The 18410-nt window shown below is 43.4% G+C and overlaps 1 protein-coding gene across 2 annotated transcripts in view; it reads left to right on the forward strand.

Annotated features, from left to right (window-relative positions):
* CSMD3 (CUB and Sushi multiple domains 3) overlaps positions 1-18410 on the forward strand; it is a 1215628-nt gene that overhangs the window by 713566 nt on the left and 483652 nt on the right. For both annotated transcript variants that reach the window (XM_073330296.2, XM_073330291.2), the window contains one exon: positions 3397-3591. In XM_073330296.2, the coding sequence (XP_073186397.1) occupies positions 3397-3591 (195 nt within the window). The remainder of the gene's footprint in view (positions 1-3396; positions 3592-18410) is intronic.

Genomic DNA, 18410 nt, shown 5'->3' on the forward strand with positions numbered 1-18410 from the left:
GTGTGTCCTGGGGGCTGCTATCAGCAGATGGTACAGTAGGACTGCTAACCGTCATCATCCGCTGCAACTCTGCTCTCCGGCTCTTGTAAATGAGCTCAGTCTCAGTAGCAAATTTCTCCATGTTGTCGTCATTCACCGCTTCCGCTGCAACTCTCCTCTCCTGGTGCCATGAATCCACCTTGCAGGTCCTCTTGTCGTTCTGTATAAATATCTATTCTCGTGGCGTCCATCATCCAGTGCTACCGCTGCAAATCTGCTCTCCTGCAGACGCCATACCACAGCAAGCATGGAGCCCGCTCAGCTCACCGCTGCTGTTGTGAGCATTGTGAACACCTCACGCATTATCTTGCAGTATGTGCAGAACCTGCAAAAGCAGGCAACGAGGCGACGACAGCGCGATCACGATAGTGATGAGGACATGGACACAGACTTCTCTCAAAGCAGGGGACCTGGCAATTTGGGCATTATGGTAATGGTAATGGGGCAGGTTCCTGCCATGGAATGCCGATTCTGGGCCCGGGAAACAAGCACAGATTGGTTGGACCACATAGTGTTGCAGGTCTGGGATGATTCCCAGTGGCTGCAAAACTTTTGCATGCGTAAGGGCACTTTCATGGAACTTTGTGACTTGCTTTCCCCTGTCCTGAAGCGCAAGAATACCAAGATGAGAGTAGCCCTCACAGTTCACAAACGAGTGGCAATAGCCCTGTGGAAGCTTGCAACGCCAGACAGCTACCGGTCAGTCGGGAATCAATTTGAAGTGGGTAAATCTACTGTGGGGGCTGCTGTGATGCAAGTAGCCCACGCAATCAAAGATCTGCTGATATCAAAGGTATTGACTCTGGGAAATGTGCAGGTCATAGTGGATGGCTTTGCTGCAATGGGGTTCCCTAACTGTGGTGGGGCGGAATGCATATCCCTATCTTGGGACTTGACCACCTTGGCAGCCAGAACGTAAACCACAAGGGGTACTTTTCAATGGTGCTGCAAACACTGGTGAATCACAAGGGACGTTTAACGGACATCAATGTGGGATGGTCGGGAAAGGTGCATGACGCTCGCATCTTCAGGAACTCTGGTCTGTTTGAACAGCTGCAGGAAGGAACTTTTTTCTGGTCTGGGAAGTAAGTTCCTTCCTGCAGCTGTTCAAACAAACCAAGTGTCCTACCATGGAGGACAGAATAAGGCTGTCCTCCCCAGAAACCTTCTGCAAAGGCTTTTAGAGTACCTCCAGGAGAGCTTCATGGAGATGTCCCTGGAAGATTTCTGCTCTATCCCCAGTCACGTTATAGACATTTCCAGTAGCTATACTGGCCGTGAATGCATCCCAAGTCTTTAGGGCAAATTACTCATTAAACACACTTGCTTTTAAACCATGTATTATATTTACAAAGGTACACTCACCAGAGGTGCCTTCTCCGGCGTCATGGTCCGAGAGCCCGCCTTGGGAGGGTTGGAAGGGTATTGGCTCCAGGGTGATGAACAGTTCCTGGCTGCCGGGGAGAAGGGATTCTCCGCTTGCCTGCTGTGCGCTATCCTCAACCTCCTCCTCCTCCTCATCTTCCTCATCCACAAAATCCTCATCCCTGTTTCATGAGATTCCCTACTTTCAGGTGTCCACGGACAGTGGTGGGGTAGTGATAGGGCCCCCCCCCTAGAATTGCATGCAGCTCATCATAGAAGCAGCGTGTATGGGGCTCTGACCGGAGTGACCATTTGGCTCCTTTGTTTTTTGATAGGCTTACCTGAGCACTTTAATTTTCACGTGGCACTGCTGTGTGTCCCTGTTGTAGCCTCTGTCCATCATGCCCTTGGCGATTTTGGCAAAAATATTGGCATTTCATCTTTTGGAATGGAGTTCTGCCTGCACAGATTCTTCTCCCCATACAGCAATCAGATCCAGTACCTCCCGTTCAGTCCATGATGGAGCTGTTTTGCAATTCTGGGACTTCATGGTCACCTGTGCTGATCAGCTCACCACGCTGGCCAAACAGAAAATGAAATTCAAAAGTTCCTGGGGCTTTTCCTGTCTACCTGGCCAGTTGTCATAAATATAAAGGAAAGGGTAACCACCTTTCTGTGTACAGTGCTATAAAATCCCCCCTGGCCAGAGGCAAAATCCTCTTACCTGTAAAGGGTTAAGAAGCTCAAGTAACCTAGCTGGCACCTGACCAATAAGGGGACAAGATACGTTCAAATCTGGGGGGAATGGGGGAAGGCTTTGTCTGTCTGTCTGTGTGATACCTCTGCCGGGGACAGATCAAGGAAGCAAGCAATTCAACTCCTGTAGACTTAGTAAGTAATCTAGCTAGAAAATGTGTTAGATTTTCTTTTGTTTTGGCTTGTGAATTTCACTGTGCTGGAGGGAATGTGTATTCCTGTTTTTGTGTCTTTTTGTAACTTAAGGTTTTGCCTAGAGGGATTCTCTATGTTTTGAATCTGACTGCCTGTGAGATTATCCTCCATTGTAATTTCACCAAGGTGCTTCTTTTACCTTTTTTCTTTCTAACAAAGTACTATTTCTTTTAAGAGCCTGACTGATTTCTCTATTGTCCTAAGATCCAGGGGTTTGGATCTGTGATCACTTTGTAACCAGTTGGTTAGGATATTATTCTCAAACCTCCCAGGAAATGGGGTGTAATGCTTGGGGGAATATTTGGGGTGGATAGGAACTCCAAGTGGTCCTTTCCCTGATTCTTTGTTAAATTGCTTGGTGATGGCAGCATACCTCAGCCCAAGAACAAATAGAGATTTGTGCCTTGGGGAAGTTTTAACCTAAGCTGGTACAAATAGGCTTAGGGGGCCTTTCATGCGGATCCCCACATCTGTACCGCAGAGTTCAGAGTGGGGAAGGAACCGTGACACCAGTGCATCTGAGTTGATAGTGCTGTCCAGAGCAATCACAATGGAGCACTCTGGGATAGCTGCCGGAGGTCAATACCGTCGAATTGCATCCACACTACCCCAAATTCGACCCAGCGCTAAACCCCTCACCGGGGAGGAGTACAGAAATCAATTTTAAGAGCCCTTTAAATCGACAAAGAGGCTTGGTTGTGTGATGGGTGCAGGGTTAAATTGACCTAACGCTACTAAATTTGACCTAAACTTGTAGTGTAGACCAGGGCTAGGTCTTGTACTGGTGTAGCTATTGTAAAAAGTCATACCGCTAACCAGCAGAGTTATACCAGTGTTACTTTCCTAGTAACCAAGCCTAAGTTGGATGCATAGAAAGTACTGTCCCAATTTTTCTAAAAAAGCTGCTGTCATTTCAGCTGGAAACTGCACAATTAGTCTGTAATTTTTTTTCCTTTCTATAGAGCCCTAAAAATGTCAACGTATTTGTAAGGCTTTATCACATTCTTTTTTTCCCCTTCCTCTTTTGCTTCTGTTTTAAAGCATTTGGACATAATGAGTGTCCTGATCCTGGAGTTCCAATCAATGCACGGCGTTTTGGTGACAACTTTCAATTAGGGAGTTCAATCTCAGTCATTTGTGAAGAGGGATTTATTAAAACACAAGGAACTGAAACAATTAGTTGTATACTAATGGATGGGAAAGTAATGTGGAGTGGACCTATCCCTAGGTGTGGAGGTACGTGAATTTTTATGCTATTGCTTTTCTATTTAGGTTAATTTATCGTTATTTCTTTACAGTTGTCATAGGGTGAAATTCACACTTCCAAAGACCAGCACAAAGACTATGCATCACTTAAGTCTCACTGAATCTCTGCAAAGGAGTGAATTTCATTCATTCTGAATATTTTCTAATTAGTGCAAAAATAATTACAATTAGTTTCTCTAAGTCAATTTTCTCTAAAATGTATTTGAAGAATTCCTGAGAGAATGCCTTAAATTTTCTTGTTAAAAAAAAAAGGCAGAACAAATATGCTATTAAATTGCAAATATGGTTGATAATAGCTTATGCAAATTGTCTTTAATTTTTTTCCACCTGACAAGTTTCTTATTTTTGAAATACAGTTATTTAATTTTCTTTAAAGAATGAGTTAGTTATTCTTAATACTATTGGTAAAAACAAAAACAAAACTTGCTGAAAGCAGTCTTTGATAGTGATAATAGGTATTTGTTGGTAACATTTAATTTGTTTGATATTTTGACTTTGAGTTAGGATGTTTATGTAGATCCTTAATTTCCCTTTAAAAGAGGTTCCGGAAATGATTGAAATGTGATAATTGTTTCTTTTTGGGGAAAAGACATCAAACCAAGGTTCTGACTACTTGAAACCATTTATATTTTAGTAAATTCTTTGTTAGTGTAAATGCTTAGAATTCCACTGAGGTCAATGGAGCTGCACGCGTTTACACCTGTGGAGAATTTGCACTCTTATTATTTTGAATTGATAGAAATTTTAATAACATGCATGGGTCACTACATTTTTAGTCAGATCTCTACATTATGCCTACTTCCATTTGCCTTAACATTTCAGTTGGATACTGTACTTCTTTACTTTCTGTCCTAAACTTGTGAAGAATCTTGTTGTGAGCTATTAAATATCTGCTAGATTCCACTTCAGAGAGATCTGCATTTCATATATGGGTAAAATGACTTAAATCCCTTACCTGTCTCACAGGATTATTGGCACTTAATTAGAAAATGTTTGTAAAGTGATTTGAGATGCCCAGATTAAAAAACAACAACACTACAGAAATATAAATTATTATTACATGTGGTACCTTGTTCATTTGATGTTGAAATATGTATAGTAAAGAAGCAATAAAATATAGAAGTTGATTATCCTGAAACTCATTCTACAACAACCCCTACCTGAAAAAATCAATATATAAAGCTCCAGAGGCAGAAGGTCTTGACGGTGGTTGAAAGGCAGAGAGGTAACAATTGTAGGAGTCATCGCTGAGCTTCTCTTCTTCCTATGCTCCTATAACAAGATTCTGAGGAAGGCAGAACAAAGTTTCTTGCCAATTATCACACAGTACATGCCCTGAGGAGTAGTTGAAGAAATTTCAAGAACTGTCTCCTGCATCTTTGAGCTTTCACAGTCAGACTTCAGACTAGATACAGTCCAGAGAATGTGTAGGTAGACAGTTTCCCTTTAGATGAGCAGAGCAAATGGACATAAATAGAAGTCATGAAAATAATGTTGGATCTATTGATGGTCATTTATACAACTATCAACTGACTCAACTATCAACCTTGCCAGGGTGGATGGAGTGACCTTCAGGGTATTTTGTTCATTTCTCTCAGACAGATCTCAGAGGTATTGCTCAGTTTCCCCAAAGTTCTTTTCTCTATGCAGGACTCTGTCCTGTCCCTTTTTTAATTTAAATAATATATTTGTCTGGTGTGGGAAACTGTGAGAAGTTCTGAGCTTTGATGCTAAGAATACCCTGACAAATTCCTGTTCCGCATCTCTGAAACCTAGCACAGACAGTGTCATTACCAAGTTAGCCAATGTCTAGGAGAAATAAATGGCTAGATGGAAAAACAGCTGGCTCAAGATCAACCAGCAGAGGATGTGACTTCACCCTTTGATGAAGGTTTCCGCTCTCCAACATTCTAGGTGTTGCAGTATCTGGGTCCAAATGGTTTTGTCACTGTTCTTGGGCAACCAAACAGCAACACTATTCAGACTTCCCTTGCTATCTTCATTTGGGCCTAAAATTGTGTCTTTTCTTTTGGAGGTGGACTTAACAACAGGCAGTAGTTGTCCAGGTACTTTTCTTGGGTTTCAAGGCTGCTTCAACATGCAGCCGTCTACTGCCTAGATCAGCTAAACCAACAAGTTCATGTCATTCAGTGCTTTGTGTGCTGTATGCTTACTCCCTATCAGATTCGAGATCTGCCTTGAGGTAGGGTTTTTGATATTTAAAGCAAGTTATAAACTGCTACTCACAGCAATATCTCTATTCCAGAATGTTAGCCTCAGCAACAGAATTCCCTCCTGATGAAGATGATGAACCCAAGTTTTGTCATCTTTACAATACCATGCTATACATATTTCCTTGTACCAGTCTGTCTCTGCTAACAGTAACCACAGAAATAGCATAGTGGCCTAGCTACCTTTCACAGGTTGAACTACAGTCTTGTTGAAAAAAACATATCTGATTCAGGAAATGACTTAATGTGTTTCACTGACTCCGGTTCTCAGTAATTTGAAAATTAGGGCGTTTATTTAGGTGTCTAAACTTTGACTTGGGATGTTATCTTTAGGCACTTATTTTTAAAAATCTTAACCTATATCTTCATTATATAGAAAGCCTTCTAACAAATTTTAATGGGATTACATACACTAATGTGAGACCCTACATTGTAAGTGTTGTAAGTGTTGTCTATACACTTTCAAACAATTTTCCCTTGTTTTATAGCTTTATTGTTTCAAGAGGTGCAGTCTAAATAAGACTAGCAATCTGATTTTGTGTGGGGGAGAACTGTTTTTCCAGTGCCTTAAATTGATTTGTTTTGCTATCATTTTGCATTCAGTTTACACTTTCCATGACAAAATAGTCAGGAATATCACCTCTATACAAATGGATTAGTTGTATTAGTTAAAGTTAAGCATATGTTTAGGGCTTTGCTGTCTAGGAATGAATTACTCAATCAGGACCTGAGAGCACTTCCTGGGGCACTGAATAGTCAGTTTAGCAGTATAAACAACAAGAGAGCAGGCAGTAGTAAATGGAAGACATTAACAAACCTAAGGCTCTATTCTACTTTTATATCCTCTTTCTTTTCAACATACAGATAATTTCTCTTCTCTCCTTCCCCGTGTCTTCTTGGGTTTTTATTCGCTTGCCCTCCCTGCTTCTTCCTTTTCCTTCTGTTTCTCTCTTCTCTGTCTTCTCCATTTCTCTCTTCCCCCCCCCAAACACTGATATCTTTGTTTCTGAAGAATATGCTTGAATGCAGAATACCATATAGTCTGTATAAAGTGGTCTTCTCAGCAGCAATGGTAAAGAAGGCTACCAAAGCTGATGGAAAACAATATGTGCATAATGTACTTTTTTCTTTATTTCTATGAATCTGTCCAGTCGGTTTTACATACTGTATAACTTTTTGTAATACCAACTAACCTTGAAAAGTTTATTAACTTTAACATTGTCAGGAACCATTGTAATTCTTGGATTATGTTAATCACACACAAAGCAATAATGCCACACTAATGTACTTTGTAGTTCATGGAGCTGGATGAAATTGCTAATGAAAATTAAAAGTTGAATATTCACAGTCATATTGAGAAGCTAAATTAATCTGGGAACACCTCAAAATGTCCAACCATGCACAAGGAAGACTGATGAAAGGATAATCTTAGCCACTAATTGGAACATATAGTTGCATTCTGAATGGTAGGATTAGGATTTATTCACTAGTTGCAGAATTAGACATATTTTTAAAAAGTGAAGATATAGATTTAAAAAAAATACAAAAAGAGGACCTTTATAAAGCAGAATTTTGTACCCAGTAGTCCTGCTGGTCTGGTGGTATATAATTGTCCAGAGGTTTTTTGTTTTTTTTTTAAATCAGTGTTCATTATTAATCAGTTCTGCGCAATTAACTCTCCAAATGAATATCTTTATTTCATACAGGATGAAATCCACTCCACTTGCCTAAATCCCAAATAAGTCACACTCTATCCAGGTGAAGGGTAGCATAGCTAGGAAGTCAATTCCACTTCTAAATCAGATCCAGGGAATTGGGCTGCTTTCAGGCTCCCTTTCCCTTTAGCTACCTGTCTGCTATTTCAATCTGTATAATCTAGAACAGGGGTCTCAAACTCAAATGACCACAAGGGCCACATGAAGACTAGTACATTGGCCCAACGGCCGCACCACTGACCACCACCTCACCGCTGCCCCGGCCCTGCCCCCACTCCACCCCTTCCGTGAGGCCACGCCCCTGCCCTGCCTCTTCCCACCCCTTCCCTGCCCCCATTCCAACCCCTTCCCTGAAATCCCCACCCCAATTCCACCTCCTCCCTGCCCCCAGGGGGTGCAGGAGGGCTGCAGGGTGCGGCAGGGGGCTCAGGGCAGGGGGTTGGGGTGCACGGTGGGGCAGGGGGTCAGGGTGCAGCAGGCGGCTCAGGGCAAGGGGTTGGGGTGCAGGAGGTGTATGGGGTGCGAAGGGGGCTCAGGGCAGGGGGTCGGGGTGCAGGAGGGGTGTGGGGTGTGGCAGGGGGCTCAGGGCAGGGAGTTGGGGTGCAGGAAGGGTGCAGCAGGGGGCTTAAGGCAGGGGGGTCGGGGTGCAGGAGGGGTGTGGGGTGCAACAGGGGACTCAGGGCAGGGGGTTCGGCTGCAGGAGTGGGGGTGGGTCCGGACCGGTGTGCACCGGGGGCAGGGCAGGCTCCGGGAAGCGGATGGGACCTGCGGGAGGGGGGGCACAGGGGTCTGTGTGTTGCTGTGAACACTCCTCCAGGTACCTCCCCCGAAGCTCCCATTGGCTGCGCTTCCCCGTTTCCGGCCAATGGGAGCTTCGGAGGAGGTACCTGGAGGAGCGTCCAGGGCAACCCACAGACCCCTGTGCCTCCCCCCTCCTCCCAGGTCCCTGCCACTTCCCGGAGTGGTGCGGGGGCAGGGCAGGCAGGCAGGAAGGGAACCTGCCCTGCCCTGCCCCAGGTGCGCGCAGGGCCAGAGCTGCTGTAGGTAAATGCTGGGGGGTGCGGAGGTGCCACGGGGGGCTGGTGGGCCACAGAAAATAACCCTGCGGGCCACATGTTTGAGACTCCGATCTAGAATCACAACTACAGCTCAGCCATGCCCATTGTGAAGAGGGTTGGGACCACTAGATATGTGTAAACATATACCCCATGCTGCATCACAGCCCCTTCAGCCAGTCTGCATGGAGCTCATGTGGAGACCCTTTCTATGTTTTGGATGGTGTGCTGGCACACCTGGGTGGCAGCTCCATTTATGATCCTCCTGTATAGCCCAGATGCAGGACTTAAGTGGTACAGGAAGGGTTCCCTGCTTCTCCATACCAAAGAGAAATAGTATCTTGAAAAAGAATCTGATGTTATGAACTATGGAGTCTGCAAAGAATCAGCAGTCAGATCTGGTCCCCAAATAAGTACCAATTGTGAGCATCTGTGAGCATTAGGCTTTCCTCGTGCCCATATATAGAGTTCCTGGCTTACGGTTTCTTGAGTACTGTTACATTCATGGCACACACATATAGAGAAGTTAGATAAAAAACATAAATTTCTCTTGCTGAAAGATTGCAGCATAATACTACTTTATATTCCGAACAATAACAGAGAGGAACCCCAAAAGAGAGAGACAAAACAGGCTGTTCCCTAAAATGGTGGGACAGATCAACTCACTTTACTCTAGGCTGTCTCTCTGCAGACTGTCTGCTTCTTGACTCAGAATACATACTTTCCCGTAGGCTGCAAGCAGCAGCAGGACAAAAAACAAAACCTGAAATTTAAAGTGACAGCTTACAGTTTTAACACAGTTTTCAATACACCACAATTTCCATATATGGAAATAACTTGGAATGACATTGTGGGAACTCAGAGCATGTTCAGAGACTCCTGTTTGATATTTCATGTGGGCTCTCCTATGACTAAGAGATGTTTGGCTGATGGCTGCTTCTAGTTATAATATATTTCCAATATTTTAATTTTACCTGGCTGATGACAGGAATAGATGTCAGTCAGCCACAAAAGGGGGTTTAAAGAAGCAACAAGCCCTAAAACCTAGTATAAAGGAGGATGGAGAAATGACCCCATTGGCGAGTTTACTAGAATATTTTATTTTTAAAAGTTAGGCATTTGATGATAATCCTAGTACCTCTCTGTAGATGTGACTATGAAGGACTCCTGGGTCTTGGAGTTCAGAACACAGTGGTCGATTTTAAATTAAAAAAAAATGGAATCTTGCACTGCAGGCATGAGAAAGAGCCATATGCAAGGGGGTGGGGGGGGGGAGGGGAGAGAGAGAGAGAGAGAGAGAGAATAACATTTTTTAAATGCCTTTATTATTCTCAGCTTCCAAACATGAAAATAAAGTACTTTGAATGTATGGAACTAGATACTATACTAATACTATACTAAAAACTATACAACACTATACCATATTGTACTAAAAATACAATGGATAACAATAGGTATTCCCTGTGTGGTTTAGAGCTAATCCTTAGATTGAAGTTAAAATTTACAAGAAACTTTTTTTTTTTTTGTTAAATGAGAAAATGCTGATTTGCACAAGTGTGACAAAGTTGAATTCTTACTGTGGCAATACACTGACTCAAGATAATACCATCTGGTGTTCCTATTTTTGTTGATTTATTTTTCAGTTTATAGGCTCCATATGTGTTATGAATATGCATGCATGGTAATATGCACTAACATGCAGTAAAAATTCAAGATAGTGTTAACCCTTTGGTTGTTGATGTCCTTAGGCATTTAAATGACACACTGTTTTGGCTGAGAAAGTAGAAAGAGGAAGGCAGCATAAGGTTTAGGGTCTAAACATAAGGAGTCAACTCTTTATCACTAGGAGTAAAACTGCAATGCAGTAATAAAATAATTGAAAATTAAAGACTAAAAATTATTTAGGAACAGGTCTCAAAACTGTGTAATTTTGAACTTAGTACAGAATTTACAAAATGCTTTTGCTCATCAAGAAACTATTTTACCTTTGTTAGACTCATTTAATTACATTATAGTGTTTAGGGTTTGTATCCTGCTGCAGCTAGAACCTTTGTCATTGACATACAAAAAAGATAGGGTCCTATGTTCTTCAAAACATAAAATGTCTTTTTGACTGTAGTTCATAATTTTAGCATGGGAACTTTCCAATTTCTTTAGGAACATTAGAATATAAACATAAGCATCATGCTTTATGGCCTCCAATTCTTGAGTTATAAAGAACAATATACCTCCTTTATGGTGAAGAGATCAAGAAAGTGCTAGAATCTTTGAAAAACTTTTACAAAACAGAGCTGTGTAAGTTAATATGTATCATGTCATCTAATCATGAAAAATATGTAACTTATAAGGAGCATGACTAGAAATAATCACTGCACAGATATCAAAAACTATGGGCACGGATGAGGGAAGAAGGAAAACACTGCATTGCTACACATGTGGCAGAATCTTAGTAGACAGCCAAGACCTATAAAAATGTGCAACAAGACTTTCCAATCTCTTGGCAGTATAAAACGAAATGCCGCATTCTCCACTTTTGTGGATGGCGCTGCCTGCATAAATATTCACTGAAACAGTAATATTTTGGCACAGTATGGTGCAGCTTGTTTTCTGCTAATGAGTTTACTTCTGTCTGTCTTATCTAATTAGGTACTAATATGACCTCAATCACCATATTATATGAGAGCTTTCCGGTAATTAAAAATAAGAATAAGAGTAATAATCTATGTATTTCTTTTCCAGACTGTAGGTGAAACAGCTTAATTAGTTCATAGGTCATTTGTTTTCTTGGTGTATATGGTGTAACTAATTATTGCTCACTGCAGCATTAATTTACTATAAGTTTTCCTTAGTAGCTTAGGGTCGCAGCCAACTCACAATGTAATCAGTGAATGTCTTTCCATTGACTTCAGTACAAATTAAATCGAACCCTTAATTAAAATCTAGCATAAATACTGTATCATTTTAGCTATGTCCATATTCCTCCCAAGTTACCTCAAACCACTTCCTGTCTTTTGTTTTGGAAGTGCCTACGGAAACATCCTACTAACAAGTCATAAGTTTTAGCTTATGAGTAGAAAAATAAGAGGCAGGTTTAGTTGCTGCATTTTTCAGCAGATCATGCAAGCTGTACAGCAGGGGTCTCCAAACTTTATGAGAGGAGGACCATATTAGATTTTTGAAGGAGCTTTACCGGCCGAAGCGACTGTGAAATAAATTAAATATATCCAAAATATATGCAAAATTGTTAAAAAAAAACCACTATTCTACTGTGTCAGTGTTGCATTAAATTCTAAATCAGGTATAAAAGTTAGTCGATGCAGGGGCTGTAGGTTGGCTCCCCTTTTTGGGTCTGCTCTGCCCCGTGCCTGCTCCCTTCTCCCTGTGCCTGCTAGGCGTGCCCACTCTGCTGAAGAAAATGACAAAGGATTGAAAGTTTGGCTGTACTTTGGTACTTTTGTAGCTCCAGGTTCCCATTGTTGGTCGGGACTGTTTGGTTCTGTTAGTGCTGTAGTTAAAATTTAACCATTATGAAATTGTTAATTTCCATCTTCTTTACTCCATTTATTGGAGATGTAATTAAGCATCTGGCTTGTATTTTTACTTTAAGGCAGGGGTCCGTGCCTGCTCGGCTGCAGCAGCAACTCTCCCCTAAGTTGGCTCCCCTTTTGGGGGGACACTGGCTCCCGGGGGCACTCACCCCTCCGCACAGCTCAGCTAAACTACTCCCCCCAGCACCCGCGCGAGCTGCTGCTGGCAGCCCCTCCCCCTGCCTGCTCGGCATGCCTACTCAGCTGCAGCCTGCCTGTTTGCTTCTCCCTCTACCTGCTCGGCTGCAGCAATGACTCCTCCATAAGTTGGCTCCCCTTTTGGGGGGACACTGGCTCCCAGAGGCACTCACCCCTCTGCACAGCTCAGCTGTGCTGCCACCCCACGTGAGCTGCTGCCAGCGGCCCCTCCCCCTGCCTGCTCGGCATGCCTACTCCGCTGTTCGCTTCTCCCCTATTGGTTGGAGGGCCGGACAAATGGAAGCCCCGGGCCGGTCCGATCCCCAGGCCGTAGGTTGGAGACCCCTGCTATAGAGCATTCAACAATATTTTTTGCTACATTTTGCTCACTGAAAACTTTATTCAGCAAAAAAAAACTAAATAAGAGATCAAACATGTGTGTATATATGATTGGCCCAGAAGGACATTTATTTATACACGTGTTCTGGGTCAAACAAGAAAAGTTGTGAATACTGATTTTGGTGGTGGAAAGCTCACCCTTCATTTTACAAAGTTCACATTTCAGTGTTGGATTATTCTTCTCTCCATTTAAACTCCCTACTGGGGCATAACGGATAGTGGATAGCATAATATATGGCCATTGTAGACCTCAAGAAAAGGCCAGTCAAGCCAGAGCAGATGATATTTGTTCTGTGTTGACAATAGCTCGGTAGGAACCCACTCCACATTGCCTGAACGTGCATGGTGAAATCTCACAAGGTCATTTGAAGAATCAGTTTAGGAAAGTGGCCTACAGAGGGTAAGTAATGAGGTATAAGGTTTAAGTAAAGGGATTCTCCTTCAGAAAATATGATTAGCCCCTGAGGATGCAGATCTTAGGAAGCTTTTGAAGCTCATGGAAGCAAATTTTGGCTAGATCAAACCCTTAATTAGCAACTTATCAAGAAGTTTGCTAAATAACAGTAAATCTATCACTTGTTTATAGTTCTGTTGGCCCCAAGAATAATGTGAACATGTTCACTGGAACAAACAAAAAATTCAGTTAACTAAATGTTTACTTAAACAAATTGTATTTACCTAAGGACTTTGTAAATTTCCCCCTCCCCCCGAGTCTGGCTGTTTATGCTGTATTTTAACTTTAGTAAAAGTGCAAGATTCCAACCCTTAGCAATCAAACTATCCAGGATTATACACAGATTTCCCCAGGGTATTGACATATAAGTGTGAGGTTAATTGTTGCTTGATCACCTCCACAGCTCTTCTGGCAAAAACCCCCTTACATAATTAGTTCAGCTTTCATTTATGCAATACAGCTAGAAGGACTAGGACAGGTTTATTTTGACATTTTTTATTAAATAATATAAATTTGGGTTTTATTACTGAAGAGCTTCCTAAGAGCTATACTGAGCATTTGTCCTCAGCCCTGAGTTTGCACTGCAATACAGGTATACTACGCAAAAGGGGATGCACAGGAAAGGGATTCTGATCCAGAGAGTTACAGGTCGTTCACTCTGGGATGAAATAATTTACCGTAGTTCTGGAAAAAAGGTACAGCTTTCTTCCCCCCTGGCACTCGGTGAGTTCTTCTGGATGATGTGTTCTGGAAGCTTGTGTAAGCTTGTCTACTTGCTTGTGCAAGCCACTGGTCAGCAGGTGTTGTGTGCCCCTCTGTGCCTCACCTACAGAAGATGTGAATACGATTGGTAGAAAATGTTCCATCAAAGCTGTTTTACAACAGAAGATTGGGTTTTTGTGAAGTTTTTCATCAAAACATTTAACTTTTTGTTAGGGAAAAAAATCGGTTTTATTTTTTTTCCAACCACACATTGACATTTTCTGTAAACAAACAAAAATATATCTTGACCAGCTCTAAATGTGAGTCTGGGGCAGCCACCAGCTTCAGAGTTTGGCTCTTTAATTCATGCTGTAGAGACACAAAGAGAACTTAGGCATCTAACTGCCACATCAAGTGCCTACAGTGCAGCATTTAGGCACCACTGGCATTCACAAAACCACCCCTCAGCGGCCACCTACTCCTGTAGGTAACTAAAATCTCTAAGCACATAAGTTTCCACTGGCAAAATCTCTAGGCGCCTCAATTTTTGCTGATGGGTGTGCACACAGCCACCTAACAGTGTTGAGCAGCTCAGCATCTAACTCAGCTGAACCCCGGTGGGATTCACAAATTAGGCATTGACTTGGACCCAGTGGCAAAGTGAGAACAGATATGCATGGAATTAAGTGGCATTCTGCAACCTTTATTACACTTTAACACAGGGGAGGGGTGCTACCTGCCCATCACTCATACATTCCTATAATAAGCACTTACTTGGTTCCAGTGCAGGAGTTACAGGGCTCCTTACTATATAACTCAAATCTAGTGTCAGGGTTACAGGGCTCCTTACCATATAATTTATAACACAAAATAGGCTCTCCCCAGGATTCAGCTCTGAGTTGTAGCACTGTCCCTCCCCTCCCCACCACCCCCCACAAGGGGCAAAGAGAGGGTGCAATAGGGTGGGGACCTTGGCCCGCAAGGGCCACAAGGTCTCATCCTATCACATGACCCCAAGGCCCAACACCAAAATCCAGGGTCTGTTACGTTTGGGAACCGTTCACGTTCAGTCTCTTACCCTCACAGGAAACTGGCGACAGGGGGCACCAGCAACTTATATGGTTGCTTCCCACCCAAAACACGCCACCTGGTATCAGAACACCCGCCCAATCCAGGCCTGCACATGCTGTAGCCGTATGTCAGGCACATCCATCTGACAGGTGTACGCCATCATCCCTGACAACCTCCAGCCGATTGTAACGGATGTCCCTATGCATTGTCACTGAACCCTTATCCAGGAATATCTTGGTGACGTCCTTATTTACTTTCTTTCTAGCCTTGTCCATATAGCCTGGGTCTGCTCCAAGTCCTTGCCTGTCAGTGAGTGCAGAAGTGGCATGAGCTGATCCCACTCCATGCCTCTCCTGGATGCAAACAGCTTCAGCTCAAAGCTCAGCTGAGATATGGCTGCCATTCTGGCTGCTCTCTTGTGGGCTCAATGCACTATACAGTGCCCACAAATCCAAACATTGCATATGCCCTGGGTAGCTTCCGAAACAAACAAGCACATTGGGTTAGTTACATTTTGCCATTCCCTGATATCTTTTCATTGGTACAGATGCAAATCCTATAATACCTTGATTTTCAGGGCCATATAGTGTTCACCTGCTGCAGGCAAAAACCCCTCTGCAGCCACTGACATCGCTGTGCTGATACTGAAGGAATGAGTACCAAATTTATATGAGTCAAGGTTTTCTCAGTACCATGCTGAATTGGTACCTTGACAGGAAGCTACCATCACCGTGTGTGAGCAGCAGGCCTGGCTGCAGGCTCTGGAATTTTAGTGAGGCTCTTATTGCCTCTAAAGGGTACAAGTACTTGTCTGCACATTGTTTCACTGCCTCATAAGCCCCTCTTCACTTCTGGTTTCTTTGAGTACCTTAAGTGCAGAGACACCACTCCTGTAGATAGTTGCACATCTCTTAGGTTTAAGGCATGCTGGGACCTGTCCACAGCTGCCATAGGCACCAGTTCAGTCACTCTCAAAGCACTAAAGAAGGCAACAACAAATGCCGCCTTAAATAACTTGGCCCCCCTCCCATAGCTACAGCCTCAGCCGAGCCTTTGACAGCACTATCAGGGCTTCCAGTGTTATGGGTAACCTGCGATCCCACTGACACACACTCCTCCTGGACCACCCTTTTAAAAGTTTCTGTACTGTGAAATGCCTGCACAGGTCTGGGATACGCCTAACTTACTCCAGGAGGACTGGCCCACTAGTTGGCTAAAAATGGGCCCACCCACAGAGAGTCAGAGGCACCACATATTGCACCACCTGGTGTGTATATATTGGTCACCCACAATGAAGTCCAGCCTGTGCCCTAAATTCTACAAACTCTGACTGGCTGGCCTTGTAGGAATTTAGTCTGCAGGGGAACTGAGTCCTTGACTAGTCCCATAGCTGTCATGAGCTAAGATCCCAGAGTTGTTGGGGCATTGCCCATGGATCTCTGCTGGCCAGCAGGATGAGTTCCCAGAATCTGCCACCTTGAAATTGAGAAAGCATCGGCAACATGACTATCTACTCCCTGGACATTCACTTCATGAACAAGGATGTTAAACCACAGGCAGCTTTCAATGAAGGCCCTGACCGGCCTCGTTACTTGAGCAGTCTTAGCCGACTGTCTGTTTACAATATGGACAACAGATTGGGTTGTAACACCCGAAACAGCCTTACTTGTATTGAATGTTTTCTCCCCAACTAGTGACTGCCACCTGTATAGGGGAAAAAAACCTAGAGGAAGGTGATGTCCCCTGTAATACCGTGAGCCACCCAGCTTCTGGCTACTTCTGTGCACACCACTCACCTTGAAAGTAAATCCCCAAACCTATACCTTCTGAGGCATTGGATTGTACCTGCAACTCAATCTTGAGAAAATAGCCTGAACACATATTGAGACCCTTTAACCCTTCTGGGAATCTTTCCCACACTTCAAAGACTTCCTACATTTTCCTTGTCATTCTGCTAAAATAGTGTGGGGTTCATTCTAGAGGGGGCAGATGCCAGATGAGCACAAAATGCCTGAACAGGAGCCACCACCCAGCATGCCAAATTTAGATGCTCCATCACCACCTGTAGTTCCCTCAGAGTAATTTTCTTTGCCATTTTGAGATCTCCTGTCAGTGGCCTGGCCAATTCCATCTTCTCTGTAGGCAACCTAGAAACCCTGAATTTATGTCCAGTTCGATGTCCAGGTGTGTTAAACTTTAGGTGGGGCCTTCTGTTTTTTCTATGGTGAAGAGGAGCCTAAGGCACTTGGCTAGGTTCTGAAATTCCTGAAGCATGTATTCACCGTTGCTTGTTCCTAATCTTCCTGCACATGAGAAGACATCAAGATTGTCATGAGACTGACTTACATCACACAATGCTCCATCGCGCAGTCCAACATGGAGATGCATCTTTCCAAAGTGGTACATGACACTGAGTACCCCATGGCATGGGCTTATCAAAATGGTAGCGGTCTTTAAACTGAAATCCAAGCAAGTTAAAGTCCCTGGGATGCACTGGAAGCAAGTGGAATACAATTGATGTCACATTTTGCCAACATTGCCCCAGGGCCATACGCCCTATCCATGACTACTGAAGCATCAAATGATGAGTATCTTACCGAACACAGCTGGGGTCAATATAATCATTTTACCGATGAGCATGGGGGTCGGACAGGTGATGGATAAGCTTATATTCCCCCTTTACCTTCTTTGGTACCACACCCAGGGGTCATGTACAATTCTGGCATTGGAATGTATGGGAAGGGACTTGCTACTTTCTCTGCTGCCATTTCCCATTTGCCCTTTTTCTATGCTTGTAGCCTTTAGAGGACTTCAAGTTCTCAGCCCAAGAGCCGAACCTCACACCCTCATATGGGATTTGAAAAGAGGCCAAAAATCTATTCCATAAATAAACTATGGCTTTTTTCCCCTATGGAGTAGTCCATTAACAAATTCCATAACCCTGTATCTTAATTGGAGAACGAGCCTTTTCTGTGGTTACTGCCTCCCCATGTAGCATCCTTTGAAGCACTGGGACCTTGCAGATTCTCTTTCCTCCAGCCCTGGTGGAACTGCCCTTCACCCCCATAACAGGAGAGTGTATTATGCTGACTCCCCACACATCCTACAGCAGTACTTGTACCTTTTGGTACAAAAAAACCTTTCCTATCATCAGTTCAAAGTACACACTGACTTTCATATGCATATTTTGAAAATGAGGTTTTGTAACTCACAGCCCACTGTCTGTGAATGCCAGCTGGGCAGCATGATAAGGAATCAGACCTCCAGCCAAAGTTCCTGGTTATTTTTATTCCAGGCTCCTCTGCCACCCTCTATCTAAATTCTCTGTCATACCTTAATCGTGTTACCCCACCATATGTAGCATAAGGCCTCACTATGAAATCCTCATAGTTGAGGAAGGAAATATACCTCTCAGGGCTTCTCATACACAACATACT

This window comes from Lepidochelys kempii, chromosome 2 (assembly GCF_965140285.1).
Source record: "Lepidochelys kempii isolate rLepKem1 chromosome 2, rLepKem1.hap1, whole genome shotgun sequence".
Taxonomy (NCBI): domain Eukaryota; kingdom Metazoa; phylum Chordata; order Testudines; family Cheloniidae; genus Lepidochelys; species Lepidochelys kempii.